The sequence below is a fragment of the Salvia hispanica genome, chromosome 4, assembly GCF_029641045.1.
Source record: "Salvia hispanica isolate PSC_SH4W2 chromosome 4, Shi_PSC_v1, whole genome shotgun sequence".
Taxonomy (NCBI): Eukaryota; Viridiplantae; Streptophyta; class Magnoliopsida; order Lamiales; family Lamiaceae; genus Salvia; species Salvia hispanica.
Genome location: NC_142695.1, coordinates 8,224,389 through 8,244,187, shown reverse-complemented (window position 1 = coordinate 8,244,187; position 19,799 = coordinate 8,224,389). Strand labels below are relative to the sequence as shown.

Genomic DNA, 19,799 nt, shown 5'->3' with positions numbered 1-19,799 from the left:
AAAAAATTACATTTCAAAAGGTACATACTAAAGAAAAAAACCTATCGCCGTGCAATCTTCCGTGCCCACAACTCTTCAATTATATCCTTTTGGAGTTGAATATGAGCATTCACTTGGCGCATGTTGGCATATTCATTGAGGCGGCCGGCTTCATCGAGAGGAACCCCTTGTCGTACACTAGGGGTGGCCGTTCCGTGGCTTGGACCTGCTTCATCGTCATTGGCCCAACTAGTCAGTTGTGCGCCTTCGTCTTCGACGATCATGTTGTGCAGGATAATGCAGGCGTACATTATTTCGGAAACGCATCCGACATCCCACAAACGCGTGGGACCCTTAATTGCCGCCCATCGAGACTGGAGCACACCAAATGCGCGCTCCACGTCCTTGCGCGCCGACTCCTGTCGTTGCGCAAAGTAGGCCTTCTTTTCGTCGGTCGTTTGCCTGATCGTCTTCACAAAGACCGGCCACCGAGGGTATATCCCATCCGCCAAGTAGTAGCCCATATCATGCCGGTTGCCGTTGGCCACAAATGAGACGGCTGGACCGACGCCCTGGCACTTCTCGTTGAAGAGGGGAGACGAGTTCAGGACGTTGAGGTCGTTGTTCGACCCGGCTACTCCAAAATATGCATGCCAGATCCACAGCCGGTAGTCAGCTACGGCCTCGAGGATCATCGTGGGATTCTTTGACTTGTAGCCGGTCGTGTAGGCCCCCTTCCAGGCAGTCGGACAGTTCTTCCACTCCCAATGCATACAATCGATGCTGCCTAACATCCCGGGGAACCCATGCTGCTCCCCGTGCATCTGCATCAGCCGCTGACAATCTTCGGGAGTAGGGCTTCGAAGGTACTCCTCACCGAATATTTCAATCACGCCCCCACAGAAATCCTTCAGACAGTCCATGGCTGTCGTCTCACCGATGTGGAGGTACTCATCCCACATGTCTGCCGCGCCTCCATAGGCCAACTGCCTGAGCGCCGCCGTGCACTTTTGAATAGGGGTGTGGCCGGGTTTGCCAGCCGCATCGTGCCTAAAGCGGAAACACATATATCGACGCTCTAATGCGCCAACGATGCGCATAAACAACTCCCTGCGCATTCTAAAGCGCCGCCGGAACATGTTGGCGGGAAACCGCGGATTCTCTGCAAAGTAGTCGTCGTACAGCCGCTGATGTGCAGCGGCGTGATCCCGATCAATCATTGCTCGGCGGTGGACAACCCGTGGAGGGCGAGGTATCGTCGGCTGTTCCACCATACGCATGTACCGCTCCATCTGGCGGTTCATGTAGGCATTCATAGCCTCGTTCATCCTCCGCGCGTACTCCTCAGCATCCCCACTACCACTACCACTACCACCACCGCTACCACCCGCGTTACTCATCGCTCGATGATACTCTTGTACAGAAAGTTAGAGAGATAGAAAACTCGTTAAAACAAGTGGTGCAAATGAAAATGAAACTAAAATCGCGTTTATATAGGTTTTTTAAAAAAAAAAAAAAAAAAAAAAAACGAAAATAGGCGCTGGCCGATCGCTAGCCGATCGGGCCGCCACAATGGCGGCTAGCCGATCGGCCAACGCCCCCCGATCGGCCAGCCCTAGCCGGTCGTCTAGCCGATTTCGCTCTGGCCGGCCCCAATGGTTCGGCTAGCCGGTGGCTAGCCGACCACTGGAGATGCTCTTAACTTTTTTTAACTGATAAAGTAGAAAAAAAAAGTTACTCCTTAAGCGGCCCACCTTCTCACAATTCTCTAATAGTCCAATTCTTTTATACATATTCATATAGCTCAGTTTGTTATACTATAGTTTAAACCCATTAAACAAACGTGAATCGAAATTAATTTAGCAGATACGTAAAAATCAAGAATCCAAATTTAAATTTGGTGATTATTTGCATTTGATATAATGTGTGGTGTGTGAGAATATGGAGTATAATTTTTACAGCATTTTTTAATCATAGAATGTGCTGTTTGTTTAGACATTAAGATTTGACTTTCACGTTCTATGTTTGGATGGTTGGAGTATTTTAATTTATTTGTATACGTTACTAACATGGTTTACTTCCAAATATAGCAAATGGAATAACTATTTGCAGTATGATGCACCTTGACATTGTAAAAGGTTAAATCATGAGTGCCACTAAATTATAGTAGTAAAACATGATTATACATAGTTGTCCTTGTCTCCAAATTATTTGACTGTCAACTGAAAATATATATAATTGGTCCCCAAATTATAAGATAAACTGATAAAGCTAGCATTCTACAAATGTACAAACATTTTAGAGAAAACAATAAAACCATCACTATGTAAACCTTGATTATTTTAAAAATACTATTTACAGATGCAAACTTTCTTGATGGAAGCCGACAATGGTGAGCATTTCTGAGTAATAGTACTTCAGAAATAGCATCTACAAAATCTAATCATTCCAAAACATATCCTATACAAAACAACCAAAATAGTCCTAGAAATGTGAAAGTGAAATATCAAGTCAAGTAACTTAAATTAAACACTAATGACCGATTAATTACAAATCCACATGGTTTTGGTTAGGTTTGTAAGTCGGTCCATATCAATCAAAGTTAAATGTCCAATTAGAAAACTACCTCTTCTTGAAATGTTAAAGTGAGAAAGTACTCGAATAAAATATATTTAGATTAATTACATACAAAAATATGATTAAATAATTAATTCAAAAACGAAATATGAAATTGATAGCGAAATGCAAATTAATCAAAGGGTACTAGGATAATTCAATTCAAGCAATGCTAGGACTAAATTCATATTCAAAATAGAATTAAATACCACCATACTACTATTTAATAGTTGGATACTTTAAGTTAAAGCAATATTTTATTGAAAAAAAAAAGATGTTTACCGCAAGGCATGAGAGGTTGTGCTGCATGCATCTGACGTGACCATATCAACTATATAAATTTTCTATAATTCAAAATCATTTTTTCCCTCTATATTTAATTTGTGCCCCCTACAATGATTCTTAATTCGTAGTAGTTTTTTTTTTGGAAAGCTTATTCCCTACTTGAATAAAAGGATAAGAAAGTGGAACACAATACAGTGTTTATTTGCATACACACTGCACGAATGATTTAATTTTTGATGGTCAAGGAACAAAGGGGGATGGGGTACGATTTGTATTCTTTAATATTGTTAAATTCAATTTGTGCAAGTCAGAAAGAGATGAGAAAATTCTAGCTAGGGAGATAAATATCAGAATTGATGAAATAACGAGAATGAGACCTCAATCGAATTAAGCTTAACCAGAGACTCCTTGACTGCAGGGACGTATCGAAAGTATCTCCACAAGAAGCAAATGCCCCACCTCAAAAAAAAAAAAAATTAACAGTACTATGCTATTTTAATCATAATTTTTAATTTTTTATATATGCCCTTTCTTAAATCCTTAAATATCTTTATGTATATTTTCATCTCATCCATATAGAATTCATGGCTCCGTCTCTGTCCTCAAGAAACATGTGAGAGCACCAAACTTCGTTGGTTAAAACGTAGATCTTCGGGTCAAAACCTGGAGGGGCATCTGGGTTCGGGTTGGATGTGCTTACACTAAGGGACTTGGGGTTACAATTTTACGAATAAATAATGTACGAGTTATAAAATTGAAATAGAAAAGGCAAAATATTCATTTAGATATGACGTAATTAATTAAAGAATAATAATGGAAGATTTTATGCAGACAAAGCGAGTTTGTATAGTACATACTTATACATAATTCATAATTCACGAATGTCTTTATTTTTTCTCTGAGTATACTTATACATAATTCACGAATGTCTTTCTATTTTCTCTTACCCTGATACTTAAACCGCCCAAGAAAGTACAAATGTGACCTATTTACATAGCAAGTGTATCAAATAAAGGACGACGACAAGTATTTAAATATTTATATATCGACATTAACAAGAATATATATCTTTTAATTAAATGTGTAATAAAATAATATTTTCACTAAATATCAAGATTGTCTCTATATCCCTGTTGTATAGGAGAAGAAAAAACATACTACTAGTCACTAAAATCCATAACATGGGTTCAAACCATATAAAAAATACAACTCATATAACTGAAAAAATCAGATACTGTATAAGTTGGTTGGCTGTAGAAATCCATCCAAAAATTGATAATCGATTAAAAAAAAAATAATAAAAAATCATACGAATTGTGTCCCAATAAGCAGCAGAATCCAATGTGATAATGTGTAGCCATGTAGGGCAAGTGAGAGTAATTATCCCATGCATCTTGGAAAAGGCAGCATTGTCTGCTCCCACAGCTCCAATTTCTTCGATTCTGTGCTGGAATTATAGTTAAATATGGGGACCAAACAATAAATATGTAAATTAATTCGACATAGGGTAAATTTGTAATCTCCTCCTGGGGTGAAATTAAATGCTTCATTCGTCCCCACTTTAGGAGTCCCAGTTGAATTCGACACGGGTTTTAAGATATATAAAGAAAAGTTTGTGAAAAAAAATAGTGGAACGTGAGTCCTACTTTTTTATTATAATAAAATACGAGTGAAAAAAACTAATGTAATGTGGGGCCTTATATCATTTATGGAATATTCCAACCGGAACCCCTAAAGTGGGACGGAGGGAATAATAAATACGTATTCATATTTTCTCGATCATTTTTTAGGTTGGATGTAGTTATAATTTTATATACAGAAAAAATAATATTGATTCAATGTTACGAATTCTAATATGGTTATCCAGAATGTTTAAACTGGTATCCGAATTTATCAGTTCTTATTTAATACGCAGTAAAAGTTAGGGATAGTTTAATAAGGTGGATAACTCATCTATTTAGAATTATAAGTTGATAAAAATAATTCCTCATTTACCATGTAACTATTCTAAATTCGTTTATGAAGTTTATAAATACAACCAAATTTCTATATAGAAGATCCTTTAAATTCAATTTTTTAATTTGTTTGAGGTAATAATTAAATAGGACGAAAAAGTTGCCAGAATCAAAAGATTTACAAAGGGAAAGTGAAGTTTGGTGGTACCAATTATTAAAAAAAAATGCTACTAATTAGTTTGATTCAAGTAGCACCATCTGATTCAATATGATTAGTAGTACTCCCAATCCTACCCAACAATCTAAAACCATAAAGTTACAATTAGTATCTACAAGTCTAAAAGTCCATATTCGATGCTACGTTTGTGATTTGATAATAAATAAATCTTAATACTATAATAATAATATGATTTTATTATTACGACCATTATTAAGCTATATATCTACATTGGTGATAGAAGTATTTGAGACCCTATTTAGACCTACAAAATTAAACCTCATATATATTTTAAAAATTTATAGTATAGTGTAATTTTCTTTCGATTTAAAGTAATTGGATTTAGAAACTAGTGATTAATATACTACTCCATAAATTATGTTACCGTCATAAATAGGTCGACATATGATGCTTCACTGGCATTTTGAAAGCTCTAAGCAAATATACTTACATAAATATGCATGTTATGATTTATTTGGTGAAAACATTATATTCCACTTAGGTAGGATGGGTATAGTCCATTTAGTAGTTCTTGATCTTTTCTAGTAGCTTGTCTATTTCAATTCTTGATAGCAGCTCAATGATAATTTACGTGACAATAGTATAACTTTTCGTATGTTTTGTTGTGCCATCAACATACCCATTCGTTATTAACAATATAATTTATAATAGAACAAAATAAATAAAATGGTGAATACGTTATAGCAACGATATCTATTTTCATAATCTTTTTTGGCAATGATCAAATCGATTATGATGATTTATAGTAGTAGTACTTATTTTAAAGAGAATAGAGCAATACGATTTAAATACTCACCATACATTTTATTTTGGAGAGGTTGAGATCATTTGGGTGTTCTAAAATAAGCTCAAAATAAATGTGATGATTAATGAAGCTTAATCACCTATTTATTGGTATAGTATATTATGAAATGAAATATCCATTATTAATCTGCTAAAATGAGCCGTTTATTAATTGTTTATTTCAAAAAAATTCACCACCAATTTGGTGAGAATACATGCAAATTCATATACGTATATCTGTGTATATATTATCCAAAAAATTCAATGATGAATAATTTATCCGCCAACAGTAAAAGAAAGCAATGTAGATATACAATTTAAATATATAATCATCATATATAGACGCTCCGTTCCACTCTCAAGCAATCTCAGAAATCTGCACGAAATTCCGCCCAAAAATATTTGTTTTAATGTTTCTTGATAGAACTCTCAGATCCGTCTGCATTCCGTGTTCTATTGATTTTGTTTCAGGTAGGATTCTGCCGATTTGTTTTGTTTTATCCATCGCATTGCTTGAATTTTGTGTAATTCTTATGGAAATGCAATTTTTTTGTTTCGGTTATGATCTTTGTAGGATAACATCGTAGACGCTGTGAATTGGGGAATTTATAGCGCAAATTAAGGGGATTGGAATTGAACTGTTTTTTTTGTTTTTGTTTTTTTTTTCCTTGTGCGGAGCGCGTTGATGTGTTGGCTGTTGGTTCCGATTTCCCATTCTTCGTATGATTTCTACATTTTGTGCCACTTTGTTGTTAAATTCGTTTTCTCGATGATGTTTTTGTGGTTGGATCATCTACTGTTATTGATTTCTGGAATTTTGTTGTATTTATTTGATTGAAGTGTGGAAAACTAGATCTTAAAAATTGGCTCCGCAAAAGAGATCGATGCGCCACGTTGCTGGCCAGATGCAGCAGAGCAGCGCGGCGGCGGCGGCGGCCACCACTCTCTATGATAATGCAGGACCAGGGGTGTCCGGCGGAGATGCGGGGGATGCGGTGATGGCGCGGTGGCTGCAATCTGCTGGATTGCAGCATCTGGCCTCTCCAATGTCGTCCAATGCAGTTGATCACCGCCAGCTCCCTAACCTCCTGATGCAGGTGAAGATTATTTATTTTGAATAATGTTTGCTCATTTTCGATTTAGCTATGGGTTTCCTCCCGAAAGTGTGTGGATGTGGAAAACCAGGAGCTTGGGCATCGGTTGCTGAAACTTTTTGTATGGGATTAGTGGCACTGCGCTGAAGTTGCATTATAGAATTCTGGTTGAATTCATTTTGCTTGCACCATTGAGTGTAGATTAAAACCATACGTTAACATCAGCACTCCTTATTCTGTTAAGGATGCTCCTGGGATTGTGTTAATTAATGTATTGATAACAATCTGTGTATATTGGGCTTGTGTTTACAATTAATTGGGAGATCTGATGGTGTATGAAGGGCTATGGACCTCAATCTGCAGAAGAGAAACAGAGGCTCTTCAAATTAATGAGGAATCTCAACTTCAATGGTGAAACTGTTTCGGAGCCTTATACCCTAACCCCAACTGCCCAGAGTTCAGGTGCATTTACTCCAACAGAAGGGTATTACTCTCCCGAGTTCAGGGGCGATTTTGGAGCTGGACTTTTGGACTTACATTCTATGGATGACACAGAGCTCTTATCTGATGTATGCTACACTTAATGTTGACTTTAAAAAATTTCTTCTTATAGTTGTAACTATATATATCTACTTAGTAGTGAACAATTTCATTTACTTATTTTCAGCATGTTATCCCAGAGCCATTTGACCCATCTCCTTTCATGCCTGCTGTGACCAAAGCCTTTGAAACTGATATTGTTGGGGTAGCCAACAGGCAGCAAAGGGTACAGATGGATGCAGAAGCCCCTATCGGGTCTTTTAATGAAAAAGAATTGAGCACAAGGGAAAATAATGTGGCTAAGATAAAAGTTGTGGTATGCTAAGTATCTCTGGTTATTTTGGATTACCTACAATTGTGCTATTTGGTGCACTAACTTTACTCACTATCAAATATAAAGTGTGTGTTTTTCTTTTGATTTAAGGTTCGTAAGAGGCCATTAAACAAGAAGGAACTTGCTCGCAAAGAGGATGATGTTGTGGCCGTGTATGATGATGCCTATTTAACAGTCCATGAACCCAAGTTAAAGGTTTGGAAATGTTTTGGCATCTTGAGACATTATTATACTTTACTTTTTATGTTGGTGCTGGTTAGTTAGAATCCTGGGGTTATGGTTGATGGTTTATTTATTTATTTTTAACTTTGTGACATTGGGAACTCACTGTTGAGAGCTATGGTGAAGGTTGATTTGACTGCATACATAGAGAAGCACGAGTTTTGTTTCGATGCTGTCCTGGATGAGCAAGTGTCAAATGATGAGGTAACAATATATTCTTCGATGAAAACCCTTGCTCGAAGCTGGGAGCCTGGGACGAAAATTTGTTACATCCACTAAGATTCTTCTTACATGTCTACGTAGGTATACCGCAAGACTGTCGAACCAATAATTCCTACCATTTTTCAACGTACGAAAGCAACATGTTTTGCATATGGTCAGACAGGTGTGTCCATTCGCACTGATCTAGGAATGCATTTATACAAGTTTGTGATGCCTTTGTGTGATTGACTAGTTTAGTCACCATTTTATCCCATTGTTTAGACATTCTTCTGGATGCAGTCTAGCTTAATTACCTATTTTTGTGTCAGTCATACTGTATATTTATACTGCTGTATATAAGACCTTCTCAAATCATACTGGTGTTCTTCGTAATATTGCATTATTGTTAATGCATGTGAAAGTTCATTGATCGTGGATAATTGGTGTATGTGCAGGATTCCAAATGTAATGTGGGGTTCTCTTAAGGTCATTTAGTTTGTCTTTGTTTCAACTAACATGTAAACAAAGCTGCAAAAAGTTTCAAAAAACTGGCAAGGCCCAACAGCTCCAGCTGTTACTTTTGTTGTTTTTGGACGAAATATTAGGAAACACAATTTTAGGGGCTTGGGGGAAGAAGGATTTGTTTGATGAGTTAGGAAGAATGCTTTAGTGTATAAATCTCCATAAGAAATATGCGTGGACGATCCAATTCTAGACTATTATATTATCCTAAGATGTCTTATTCAAGTATGGTCCATTTTGCGCCAAGCTCTTGTCGCAGTTTTATGCATTCTATGGCATTAAGATAGTTATTTGTAAAAATCTGTGTTTGTGCTACTGTTATAATAACGAATGGAATATTAACTATGCATTATTTGTACTTGTAATAATTGGTGTAAGCAATCATTTGTATATATTTGAATTTAAATCTATATGATTAGAACTTTGGAACATTTCTTTCTAAAAATCATTTTAGTTTAGATGAGCTTTCCAGTTGTGGAAACACTGAACTTTCTGAATCTATTTATGTCTGCTTAGCTGAATGTTTACCTGTTTCTGTAATATAGATCCTATAAATACCGGTAGATAACAAATCTTTGTCTCCCATTTTACCAGGAAGTGGCAAGACATACACCATGCAGCCACTACCTCTTAGAGCAGCAGAACACCTTGTGAGATTGCTGCACCAGCCAGTTTATCGTAATCAAAGATTCAAGCTGTGGCTAAGCTATTTTGAGATATATGGAGGAAAACTTTATGATCTTCTGAGCGATAGGAAGTTAATACTCTTACTTGGTATTACTTGAATTGGAGTAGTGAATCTTTTTAAATTTTTTCTGAGAAACCATTCCTAAATTAATTATCCATGAGAAATGCTTCTGTTGTAGACAATATGACAAAGTGACCCTTGATGAAATTAGCTTAGCCTCATATCCAAAAAATAATAAAAAATGATCACCAAGTATACATAATATATCCTCATTACTTAACTTTCTTAAAATCAAAATGTTGATTGATTTTGGATTCTTCTTATGTAGGAAACTATGCATGAGAGAAGATGGCAGACAACAAGTCTGCATTGTTGGACTGCAGGAATTTGAAGTCTCTGATGTGGCTATTGTAAAAGAATATATTGAGAGGGGAAATTCCTCTAGAAGCACCGGTTCTACAGGTGCTAATGAGGAGTCTTCGAGATCCCATGCTATTTTGCAACTGGTTGTGAAGAAGCATCCTGAGGTGAAAGAATCTAGGAGGAATAATTACAATAATGATGGAAATGAATCCAGGGTTGGGAAGGTTGTAGGCAAGATTTCTTTTATTGATCTTGCTGGTAGTGAGAGGGGTGCTGACACTACAGATAATGATCGACAAACACGGTATTAATTTCTGCTGTTACCAGCAGGTGCTTCCGTGCTTTTTACATGCACTTGTTTATGCTGCCCAAGTGTAATTTTTTCCACTTTTACCGACAGGTTTCTCAGTTTACATTACTTCTGATGTTCCTTTGACGAGTGTCTTTTACTTGCTGCAAGTATAGTTAATTTGATACTCCTACACTTTCACTGACATGTTTGTTTTGTTGTACAAAATTTCTTTTCTAAGATCATCCTATTATTACAGGATTTGGTGATGTTTTTTATTCAGATTATGTCTTTGTTCCTGTACAGGATTGAAGGGGCAGAAATCAATAAAAGTTTACTGGCACTCAAGGAATGCATTCGTGCTCTTGACAATGACCAGATTCACATCCCATTCCGAGGAAGCAAGCTTACTGAGGTTCTTCGTGACTCCTTTGTGGGCAACTCAAGGACTGTTATGATCTCTTGCATTTCTCCAAATGCTGGTTCATGCGAGCATACACTCAACACTTTGAGATATGCTGATAGGTGAGTCCCCCCCTGGGCCGGTGCTGTCATTCATCCTCTTATCAGTGTGACCCAAAGCTAACAAATCGTCGTCGTCTGACAGGGTTAAAAGTCTTTCAAAAAGTGGGAACCCAAGGAAAGATCAATCTAGTTTATTGCCATCAAACGTCAAGGAATCTTCATCAGCTACAGCTTCATCTGCTGCTGCTGAGGCAGAGGATTTTTATGAGCAACATCAAGAATCTAAATTAATGGATACAAGTAGAAGAGTTTTGGAGAAGGAAACTTCATCTTATAATTTTTCCACTGAGGAAGAAAAACTGCCTTCCAATTTCTCTTCCAATTTTAGCATAAATGGCCGTGATGAGAGCGGGGTGGTTGGTATGGAAAAGGAACGGTTTGATGTTAGAAATTCTTTGAGGGGTTCTACCAGTCAGAAGACATCTTCTGCTGGATACACTCAGAGTTCGAATGATGTAGACGAGAAGGTGCAGAAAATATCTCCACCTCGGCAAAAAGCTTACAGAAATGATAGGCTCGAAAAGCAGGGGCTTGAAATAAGAAGGGACTTCGACAATATGGATATAATGTCACCCACCAGTTATAAGCAACAAAATATCAACACCTCTAATGCAAATAACCCTGTTGCTAAGCCTGAACCTGAGCAGCCTCGTGATGAAAGTATTAATGAGATACTCGAGGTTGGCTCTAGAGTCTCTCGCGATACATGATGAGGTTCTTGCATCAAACATTTATAAACTCATCTTTGATTATGTTGCTTATTATTTTGTGAATACAGGAAGAAGCGGCCCTCATTACAGCCCACCGCAAGGAGATTGAAGATACTATGGAGATAGTTCGTGAAGTAATAGTCGTGCTCTCTTCTTTCTTTGATGTCAATCTGAATCCTTTTTTTAAAAAAAAATTGTATTGATATATTTTCATTTTTAAGCAGTGATACCAAGATAGCTACTTCTTGTTTGCTTTGTGTGGCAGGAAATGAAACTATTAGCGGAAGTGGATCAACCAGGCTCCCATATCGACAACTATGTGACGCAACTGAGTTTTGTGCTATCACGCAAAGCAGCTAGCCTCGTCAGCCTTCAAGCTCGCCTTGCCAGGTTCCAGAACAGGCTAAGGGAGCAGGAAATATTGAGTCGTAAAAGGGTACCCCGCTGAAGCAACAGTAACGGAGGCCCAGGAATCTTACGTTTGTTCTTGTTTATTGTACCGACTACAGCCTACCTTTACTGTCAACTATACATACGATTCGTCCAGATGAGGTTTGTATTTGTGAAGCAGAAGAAAGCGACTTAGATAAAATGCTAAGAACTGTTGAAGAAATCTATTGTGAAACTAACGGTAGTCAATTTGCATCACATCAGTGTGCAATTAGTGCTGCAACTGTCGCACATCTAATGCTAAGCAAATTTGTACATTTCTTCGAGTTCCAGTATGTTATGAATTCAATATTTTATAATGAAATTCTTTTGGAAATGTATCTTCCTTTCTTCTATTTTACATTTGTTTGTTTGTATTTCGTCGTTTGCATTCGATCCATTTTCATTACCAATCTTCAATAGTTCAATGGATGGAATTTCAACATGCTTCTACTCAATAAATTTCAATAGCTGCATTTGTTTCCTCGTGTTTTTGTATATTAAGATATATCCACGACAAAAATAGTACATGCAACAAATAGAATTCAAGACTCAGGCAAGTCACGCAAATCTACACGAAAAATCTCCATTAACCGCGTCAATTTTTATCAAACATGGAGTTACATTTCCTGAGTAAAGTTAAACACTCAAGACTAAGACATATCAGAGACTTAGCCCCACCAAAAAAAACAAAATCTGATAGCTAAACTGCAAAATTACTATGGACACATTACATGAAATAAAAACCGCATCGAATCATCACTGTAGTAAAATTAAAAAAAAGAATTAGTAGATCTTCTAGACCAACTCAGGAATGGGCTATGGTTATGAACTTATAATCTGATGATCGACTATTTATAATCAACCAGGTGACCATCAAGCCATGTTGCTCAACACTTGTATTCATGTACAGTTTCGGTGCTTTCGCTGAAGCTTACAAGCAAGTTTGATGAAAGAGGCTGGCAACTTCAGCAACTGCAGGGTTTGAATTTGCAAGGATGTATCACCCCAATGTGAACTCCATCTTTGTACTTTACAGAAAGCACATCTTACAATATGATAATCCAATTTCTATCATTCTCATCTAACAGATCTCTGTTCATCAGTCTGCTCTCAATTTCAAAATCTCCTTCGCTGTCCTCTGCCTAAAATATGGCATATCATCCTATTGCCAAAAAAACAATCAAATCAACCTCAGTTACGCTTAAAATTTTAAAAATAGACATGACATAACAAGGTGACTTGCAAGCGCTCTACTCATTCCTTGAGGAAAGTTCAATTTTGGAGGACACTAAGTACATTTCCACACAAAAATTGAAGTGAACTGCTACACAGTGGCCAAGGAAAGGAAAGAAATGTGATGAATTTTATGTTAATATGACAGATGAGAAAACACTTTTCAAAACAAGGGTAAACAATAATAAGCTCACTTCTTGAAAATGTATCTGAGGAAAGCCCAATTTGACGCGCAGGAATATGATGCAGATGAATCATATAAATTGTGTCATTATCTTCGTAGCAATTAAATATCAGTACTATGTATGCCACTAGGCAGATGTCAGGCACAGACAAGATGAAAAGCAGGCAAATATGGAGCTTCTTTTACAAGCTACACTGAAGTGTTTACCTGGCTAAAGCAAAGTCCAATATCCCTGCTATAGAAGTCGGCATATTTAATCATGAACACACCACAATCAAACCTGTCCACGAGCAATTTATCATAATAATGAAAAAAAATTACATTATTCATCAACTAAGTAAAAAAATAATCTTGTTTCGTTATATGTGCACAGAGCCACAAAGTTTCAGAAGTTTATACAGCAAAGCTTTTACCCTATTTCACCGTACCTTCACCAATAGCATAACACCATGCAAAATATTGATGATGAAAAAACAGAATAACAGATATCTGAGTATATAATAATTGGTATGGGGGGACAAGGGAGGACTACTTTTGACAGATTAATTCAAGAATTGCTAGTTCAATTTCACATTAGTTCAGCTATATCAATTTGTTCTCTTATTTGCCAATATATTTTCAAGCTTTCACATTCACAATCACAAAAACTAAGACACTTCAAAGTTTCACAAGTTACCCATTTAACTGCTCTGGAAGTTCTGTGACGAATTCTTTCTCCCATGAGTTAAGATCAATATCCTTTCCAGACTTGTCCTTCACCTCATCCATAAAATACTTGGCCTACATTTATAACTTCAAAAAGAGTCATGCCATAGCAAAAAACTACAGAAACCAGAAAAAACTATGAACAAATCGATTATGTAGCTTAAATGCCACGCAACATGGGATGCAATCCTCAGAGAGCAACCGAAGACTATAGTTCCAAAATGATGATGTAACATAAATGGATTATTTTCCCAGCAAATTGGATGGATACTGCTCCACTCTCAAAAGAGTTGTTATATAAATTACAGTATTGTGATCTTACACGTACAGTTCCTCCTCTCCCCCACCGAAAAAAAAAAAAGAAAAATAGATTAGATGAGTCCTGACCTAAGTAATAGAATGAGGGAGTGGGAGTGGGAGTGGGAGTGTGGTGAATGCAATTAAGATTGCAAGACTTCTTAATTATATATACAGTGAATAAAATTATATGGAAACAGATTTTGCGGAAAAAGTTAAACATAAATATGACAAAATACAAATATGCATAATAGCTTTCATGATATATATTCAATAGGTGCAACAACCAGAGTTCAATTTTACAACACCTATCTATTCCACCTTTAATGCATCAATTAATTCATTTCCCCTTTCTCCCTCCTTCCTTTCTCTCCTTATTTTTCCCATAACTGCTACTTACAAACGTCAAAGCTATTTTGAGACAGTGATAGAACAGATATATAATACAAGAGAGCAAAAAAATATCCCACATATGCATGTATAATAGATCTAGCATGAACTACAGACAGCTGAACTTGTAGAAAAACGAAAATAAGCTATAAACTAACATACAGAAATTAAGTTCAGCCAGCTTAATAAGGAATTAAGCGTACCAGTGCATTCAGAACTTGATAATCATGACCACCAAGCGAATCAAGATACTGAAACTTTTCATCCTTTTTGTTGATTACTGCCAGACACCAATGGACTTCTTTGTGGATAGGCACAAAAATCTAAGAAAATTAAGTAACAGCACCATGAATGAATTAATTCAAAGGGATAAGGAGAGACTTTGACAAATAAAAGTAAAAAGCTTATAATGAAATGAAAATTCCCAGAAACATACTTTGTCACACTCTAAAAGACTATATCCGAGCTTTCTCTGTGTAGTCCATCTTCGAACTGATTGAAAATTGTAGCCACCCCGACCATTGAGCTGAGAAAGCACCAAGTGACAATACAAGGCTTTAGATAATTAGACTTAGAATCGCACTTCTAAATTTTAGGGGCAGTAAGTGTAATCTTCGTGGAAGAGAAACTATAACGTGCATTAGGTATGTCAAGCTAACAATTTAATAAATGGGACATGGTACTAAAGAATGGATCCATGAGCGATGAGCAAACCTTCTTGTAGAAGAAGGTATTAAAGAAATGGCACTTCAGAAACTTCTCTGGCGCCCTATTTTCCCTTTCTTTCAACAGCTCAAGATACACATTAATGACCTGCAATACAAGAATATATTTAATCACAGCCTCGGCGTATCTCCACCAAGTCTTATGAAATTCATGCAAAAAAATGCAGCAAAAATCACTTCATCATTAAGCCATGCTCCGGGCCTCAAACATTGTAGTATTTCTCCAGAAATATCAATGCCTGAATTCACATGAGTGGCCAAAACTTTTCTCCTGCAAATACCGAACAAATATAAGATTCTAGTAAAAAGCACATGAAAGACATCCAGTTCAATAGGAGAGGAATAACAACCTGTAGGAATTAGACAAGGCACGAGAAACCTCATCCTTTTCGTCACGAGTAAGAGGCACGAAGCACTCCTCAGTCACATCCTACAAGTAAGTACAACCTAATTAAAAACATATGACTAAATATGCAATTTCACAAATGATAGAACGGTAAAACCAAAGCCCACCTTCTTAATAGGCTCTTCTTTCTTTGGAGGCCGCAATAACTGCAACCCTTGAGCCCTCTTTTCTTGTAAATCTATATTAAAACTTATGTGGGCAAGCTTAGCATCGCTTTTCTTTGTATTATCATACCATCTCTTATACAGTGGCACCTCCGAATCATCAGTCATTCGGTCCAACAACGACAATCCATTATTCTTCAAATCATCAACCTTTGCCGCGTTGCTAACATCAGTGACCACAGAAGAATCTAAAGACCGCACTTCTTTCTCCACAACCCATTCTCCCCCGTTCCACCTTCTCTCCTGGGAATCCACAATCTCCACCTCTTCTATGCTAGAATCATCAGAGACAGCATCACAATCCTGGTCTTCGCTGCTATCAAGCTCAATCACCTCCTTCTCTTTCTGTTTCACTGGAATGATATGCCTGATAGATCTAAATGCCGAGTCCTTCAGTTTTTCCAAGTTTAAAAGCCGCGAGAGAAAACTAAATTTCCCCATTTGATCAGATGGGGATTCCCTAGAACCAACAGCAGCAGATACAGTATTCTTAGAAGAAGAACTTCCAAATCTATGGTTAACTGGGGCGTGAACTTTTCTCGGAAACCCCAATTTCCTATCCGGATACTGAGCAATTCTGGCAGCAAACGAGTTCGCCGCCGCCGCCCGATTAGTATCCTCCTTAGTTTGACTCATCGAAGCTGAAAGCTTCGGTTTTTTTGAGATGTGGCCGTGCGATTGATCAAACAAAAGGTTTTTGAAGTAATCGTCTCCTCGCTTCCTGTTGCTGGTTAGAGCCCCCATTATCCAAGCAACTACGCAGGTGAAAACCCCAGCCGTTGAATCATCGAAACGTTCGGTATTTTGCGGTAAAATCGGCGTGAGGCTTTTGAATTTGGGAAAAAAGGGTGTGCACGAGATGAGATTGATCGGAAAATTGTCGCGGATTTGAGGCGAATTAGGGTTTTTAAGGGAGAGGTTCGCTGGCAAGCAACTAATTTCAAGATTTTGCGAGCAATCGACGAAGGATTTGGCTTATGGAAATAGCTACGAAAAGGGATTTGGAATTATAAACTTTAAAATGATTTGTTAAACATAAATAGTGATATTGCACTCAGCATCTCAGATGATGAGATGAAGTAAATAATTCATCGCCTTTTCGGTTGCTAGAGTTTATTTATTTAAAATCACAATTAAAATCGAGATTAAATTACTTCGTACTCATATTTAAAAATGAATACTAATGTAGTAAGAAATTAAGTCATGATAGGTACTCTATTATTTCTTGAGTGTAAATCAAGCAATAACAAGAAGTCCGTTTATAATCTAAGAACACTAGGGTGAATTCATGATAGGGAATTCTACCGAGATAGCCATGCAGACGCACAAGGAGGAACCAGCCACAGCATGCAAGGAAGACGAACCGGCAAGAGGGTGAGAGAGAAAGCGGATGATCCCATCGCAAACAAGGAAGGAACATCCGAAGAGGAATGCGCCGAGGCCCGCCAAGTTCAAGGATTTCATATATCTCATTGGATTGGAATTGGAATCTATTTTATTTTAATGTTTTATTTCCTTACTTTTCGAACAATTACTTAGTTTTGATTTATTAAATCTTTTCAGATTTTCTTCTTGATTCATTCCCGAATAGCAGAGTTGAATCAATCAGGGTCCAATTCTATATATAAAGAGTTCACTAGAGAATCAAAAATCATCGAGAAATAAGAAACAAATCTTTTCTCGTAAACCCTAGTTTTCTCAACCCTAGCTTGCCGCTAGGTTTATCTTTTCCGTTCCACATTCACAAAACAGGTGCTCAATTCTCAACGATGGGACCCCAAGTCCTATCAATTCAACTCTCTAATGCGATCCGAGAAAAAAGTCAATAAAGAAAACTCAGAAAAGAGCTTATAATTATGCTAGACATAATGGTTTAATAAAATAAATTAAAAAGGAAATAATTCAAAAAGGAAAAATATTAATAATAATAACTAATAACCAATTCTAACGTGAGACACAATCTCCATATTTCTCCGGACGACTGTGAGCGTGAACTGGTCGTCACACCATCAACGCAAGCTCCTCTCGCTCCACTGTCTCGAACTCCTTTGTTCTCTCTTCTTCATCCGCGCCTGTTCTTCCCATCGTCATGTCTATCTCCGTAGTATCAGACTCTTTGTGGATAGGGGATAGGTTAGTGATACCCACATCATGGTTCTTGAACGAGGATTCCCGATCTGTTCACACTCTCAACAACCCATCCATTTATGGCACCTCTGCAATGCAACCACGTAACTCTCAAGGCATGATACCAAAGTACTCCATCCGTCTACGATTTTATTGTCTCATTTTAACGTGCATGCATGGGTTTTAAAAAATGTAAACAAAAGTGATGAAAAGAGTTAATAAAATGTAGGTCCCACTTTTATATACTACTCTCTTCGTCCCACAATAAAAGTCACTCTTATTGTGAGCATGAGTTTTAAGAAATATAAAGAATAGTTGGTAAAAATAAAGTATGACCCTTATTGTGGGACAAACCAAAATAATAAAGTGTGACTCTTATTGTGGAACGAAGTATGAGTTTTATACTAGTAGAATGTGGAGTGTGAAGTCCACAGGTGAGATTTTAAATTGTGGACATTCCAAAATAGCAAATTGGGACATCCCAAAATAGCAAATTGGGACATTATTTCATGGATGGAGGAAATATATTTATGCATATCATGTTCTCCTCGTCTTCACAATTATCCAATATCTCACCCTCGGGTGGCATGTTGTGATATAGTACTACATCACATCGTGCTCTAGTCTTCAGTTTCCGCCTCTCAAATTTACTTTGAGTTCGAGGGCATATTGATTTCCACATACGTTTCCATATTTGGTTTTTGTTTCACTAACATTCAAGGCAACTCAATATCACTTCCTAGCAAAACATTAACTTGTCTCTCATTATCTCGATATCACTTCCTAGCAAAATATTAACTTGTCTCTCATTATCCGTATATGCGAAATAGGAAAATAAATTGTACTATCATCTTTAATCAAATGAATGGGATGATCTTGACTCAAGTTGTCTACATCTATCGAAATTATAATTATATAAAATTGCATATATGTCTGAATGAAACATTGCGAGGATTACCATGATACATTGTCTCACCATATAAGATTTAACACACATAATGAATATTTGGAATTTTGAAGTTACACGTGTAGCGACCCTTGAGCGATGCATGGTAATCCACCAAACTGCAATCGATCTTTTTTAGGTTGAAATATTCTATAGCCACCCAAAAAAATCTAGAAACTAATGATGCGCAATATCTCAAAAGCTTTGTATTATGCAATATAAAGTCGAATATAGATTTCAATTTCACATTTTAAAAATGACATGAAGAATCAATAGCCAAACAAGACAAAAGAAAACAACCATTTCACACCCCCACAATTAGGATTGTCAATTCAGTTATCTTGTATCGGGTAAACCCGATACGACCTGAAAATTATTGGGTTTTGGGCACCCGATACCCGAAAAATCAGATAATGGGTTCGTGTTCAAATAGTGATTTTTCTGTAAATTCGAGTATCAACTATTATCCGATTTTGACCAACTCAAATTCAATTAGCAATTAGGGCTTACCCATTTTTATTTCGTGGTTTTCCTCTCTTGTCTCTATTCTTTCTCTCCCGACGGGGGCGACGACAACTCTTCTTCCATTTCATGATGACGCCGAGCTGTGGTCTATATTGATCTCCCACTGTTTCCGCTCTCCTCCTCTCTCAAATTCTTCTAATCTTGTGATTGTAGTCTTGAATTTTTACATTTTTGAGAGGCCATTAATCATTATACTGTGTCAATCGCATCTTAAGACACTTCATTGTAAGTCTTGAAATTTTGACATTTTTGAGAGGCTATGTCAGTCGCGCACGCATCAACTAAACTTGGGTGCAAAATACATTTTGTTAATAAGATATC

At 37.0% G+C, this 19,799-nt stretch overlaps 2 protein-coding genes across 5 annotated transcripts; one reads left to right on the top strand and one right to left on the bottom strand.

Annotated features, from left to right (window-relative positions):
* Positions 1 to 6,140: 6,140 nt before the first annotated feature.
* LOC125192175 (kinesin-like protein KIN-13A) lies at positions 6,141 to 12,114 on the top strand. Of its 2 annotated transcripts, XM_048089681.2 has the most exons (14): positions 6,141 to 6,327; positions 6,431 to 6,576; positions 6,697 to 6,953; positions 7,292 to 7,519; positions 7,618 to 7,806; positions 7,915 to 8,019; positions 8,173 to 8,250; positions 8,350 to 8,431; positions 9,364 to 9,526; positions 9,786 to 10,124; positions 10,416 to 10,634; positions 10,717 to 11,314; positions 11,413 to 11,478; positions 11,610 to 12,114. In XM_048089681.2, exons 3-14 carry the CDS (start codon positions 6,741 to 6,743, stop codon positions 11,790 to 11,792), a joined length of 2,463 nt encoding a protein of 820 aa, XP_047945638.2. In that variant the 5' UTR covers positions 6,141 to 6,327; positions 6,431 to 6,576; positions 6,697 to 6,740; the 3' UTR covers positions 11,793 to 12,114. The 2 variants fall into 2 exon arrangements, with proteins under 2 accessions (XP_047945638.2, XP_047945637.2); XM_048089680.2 differs by lacking the exon at positions 6,431 to 6,576.
* Positions 12,115 to 12,334: 220 nt separating this feature from the next.
* LOC125192176 (ubiquitin-like-specific protease ESD4) lies at positions 12,335 to 16,949 on the bottom strand. Of its 3 annotated transcripts, none has more exons than XM_089069677.1 (9): positions 15,824 to 16,948; positions 15,661 to 15,740; positions 15,488 to 15,581; positions 15,300 to 15,398; positions 15,022 to 15,111; positions 14,789 to 14,908; positions 13,870 to 13,973; positions 13,401 to 13,473; positions 12,335 to 12,748 (listed from the first exon to the last, which is right to left on the bottom strand). In XM_089069677.1, exons 1-9 carry the CDS (start codon positions 16,622 to 16,624, stop codon positions 12,677 to 12,679), a joined length of 1,533 nt encoding a protein of 510 aa, XP_088925803.1. In that variant the 5' UTR covers positions 16,625 to 16,948; the 3' UTR covers positions 12,335 to 12,676. The 3 variants fall into 3 exon arrangements, with proteins under 3 accessions (XP_088925803.1, XP_047945640.1, XP_047945641.1); XM_048089683.2 differs by having other exon boundaries at positions 12,741 to 12,938; positions 15,824 to 16,946; XM_048089684.2 differs by lacking the exons at positions 12,335 to 12,748; positions 13,401 to 13,473 and having other exon boundaries at positions 13,868 to 13,985; positions 15,824 to 16,949.
* Positions 16,950 to 19,799: the final 2,850 nt, after the last annotated feature.

Excerpts from the sequence above, each read along its gene's own strand:
- LOC125192175 (XM_048089680.2), top strand. The coding sequence starts at position 6,741 with ATGCGCCACGTTGCTGGCCAGATGCAGCAGAGCAGCGCGGCGGCGGCG. Across the intron at positions 8,432-9,363 it reads TTTTGCATATGGTCAGACAG|GAAGTGGCAAGACATACACC; the intron begins GTGTGTCCATTC and ends CCATTTTACCAG. Across the intron at positions 9,527-9,785 it reads GATCTTCTGAGCGATAGGAA|GAAACTATGCATGAGAGAAG; the intron begins GTTAATACTCTT and ends CTTCTTATGTAG.
- LOC125192176 (XM_089069677.1), bottom strand. The coding sequence starts at position 16,624 with ATGGGGGCTCTAACCAGCAACAGGAAGCGAGGAGACGATTACTTCAAA. Across the intron at positions 15,741-15,823 it reads AAGAAGAGCCTATTAAGAAG|GATGTGACTGAGGAGTGCTT; the intron begins GTGGGCTTTGGT and ends ACTTACTTGTAG. Across the intron at positions 15,399-15,487 it reads GAGCATGGCTTAATGATGAA|GTCATTAATGTGTATCTTGA; the intron begins GTGATTTTTGCT and ends CTTGTATTGCAG.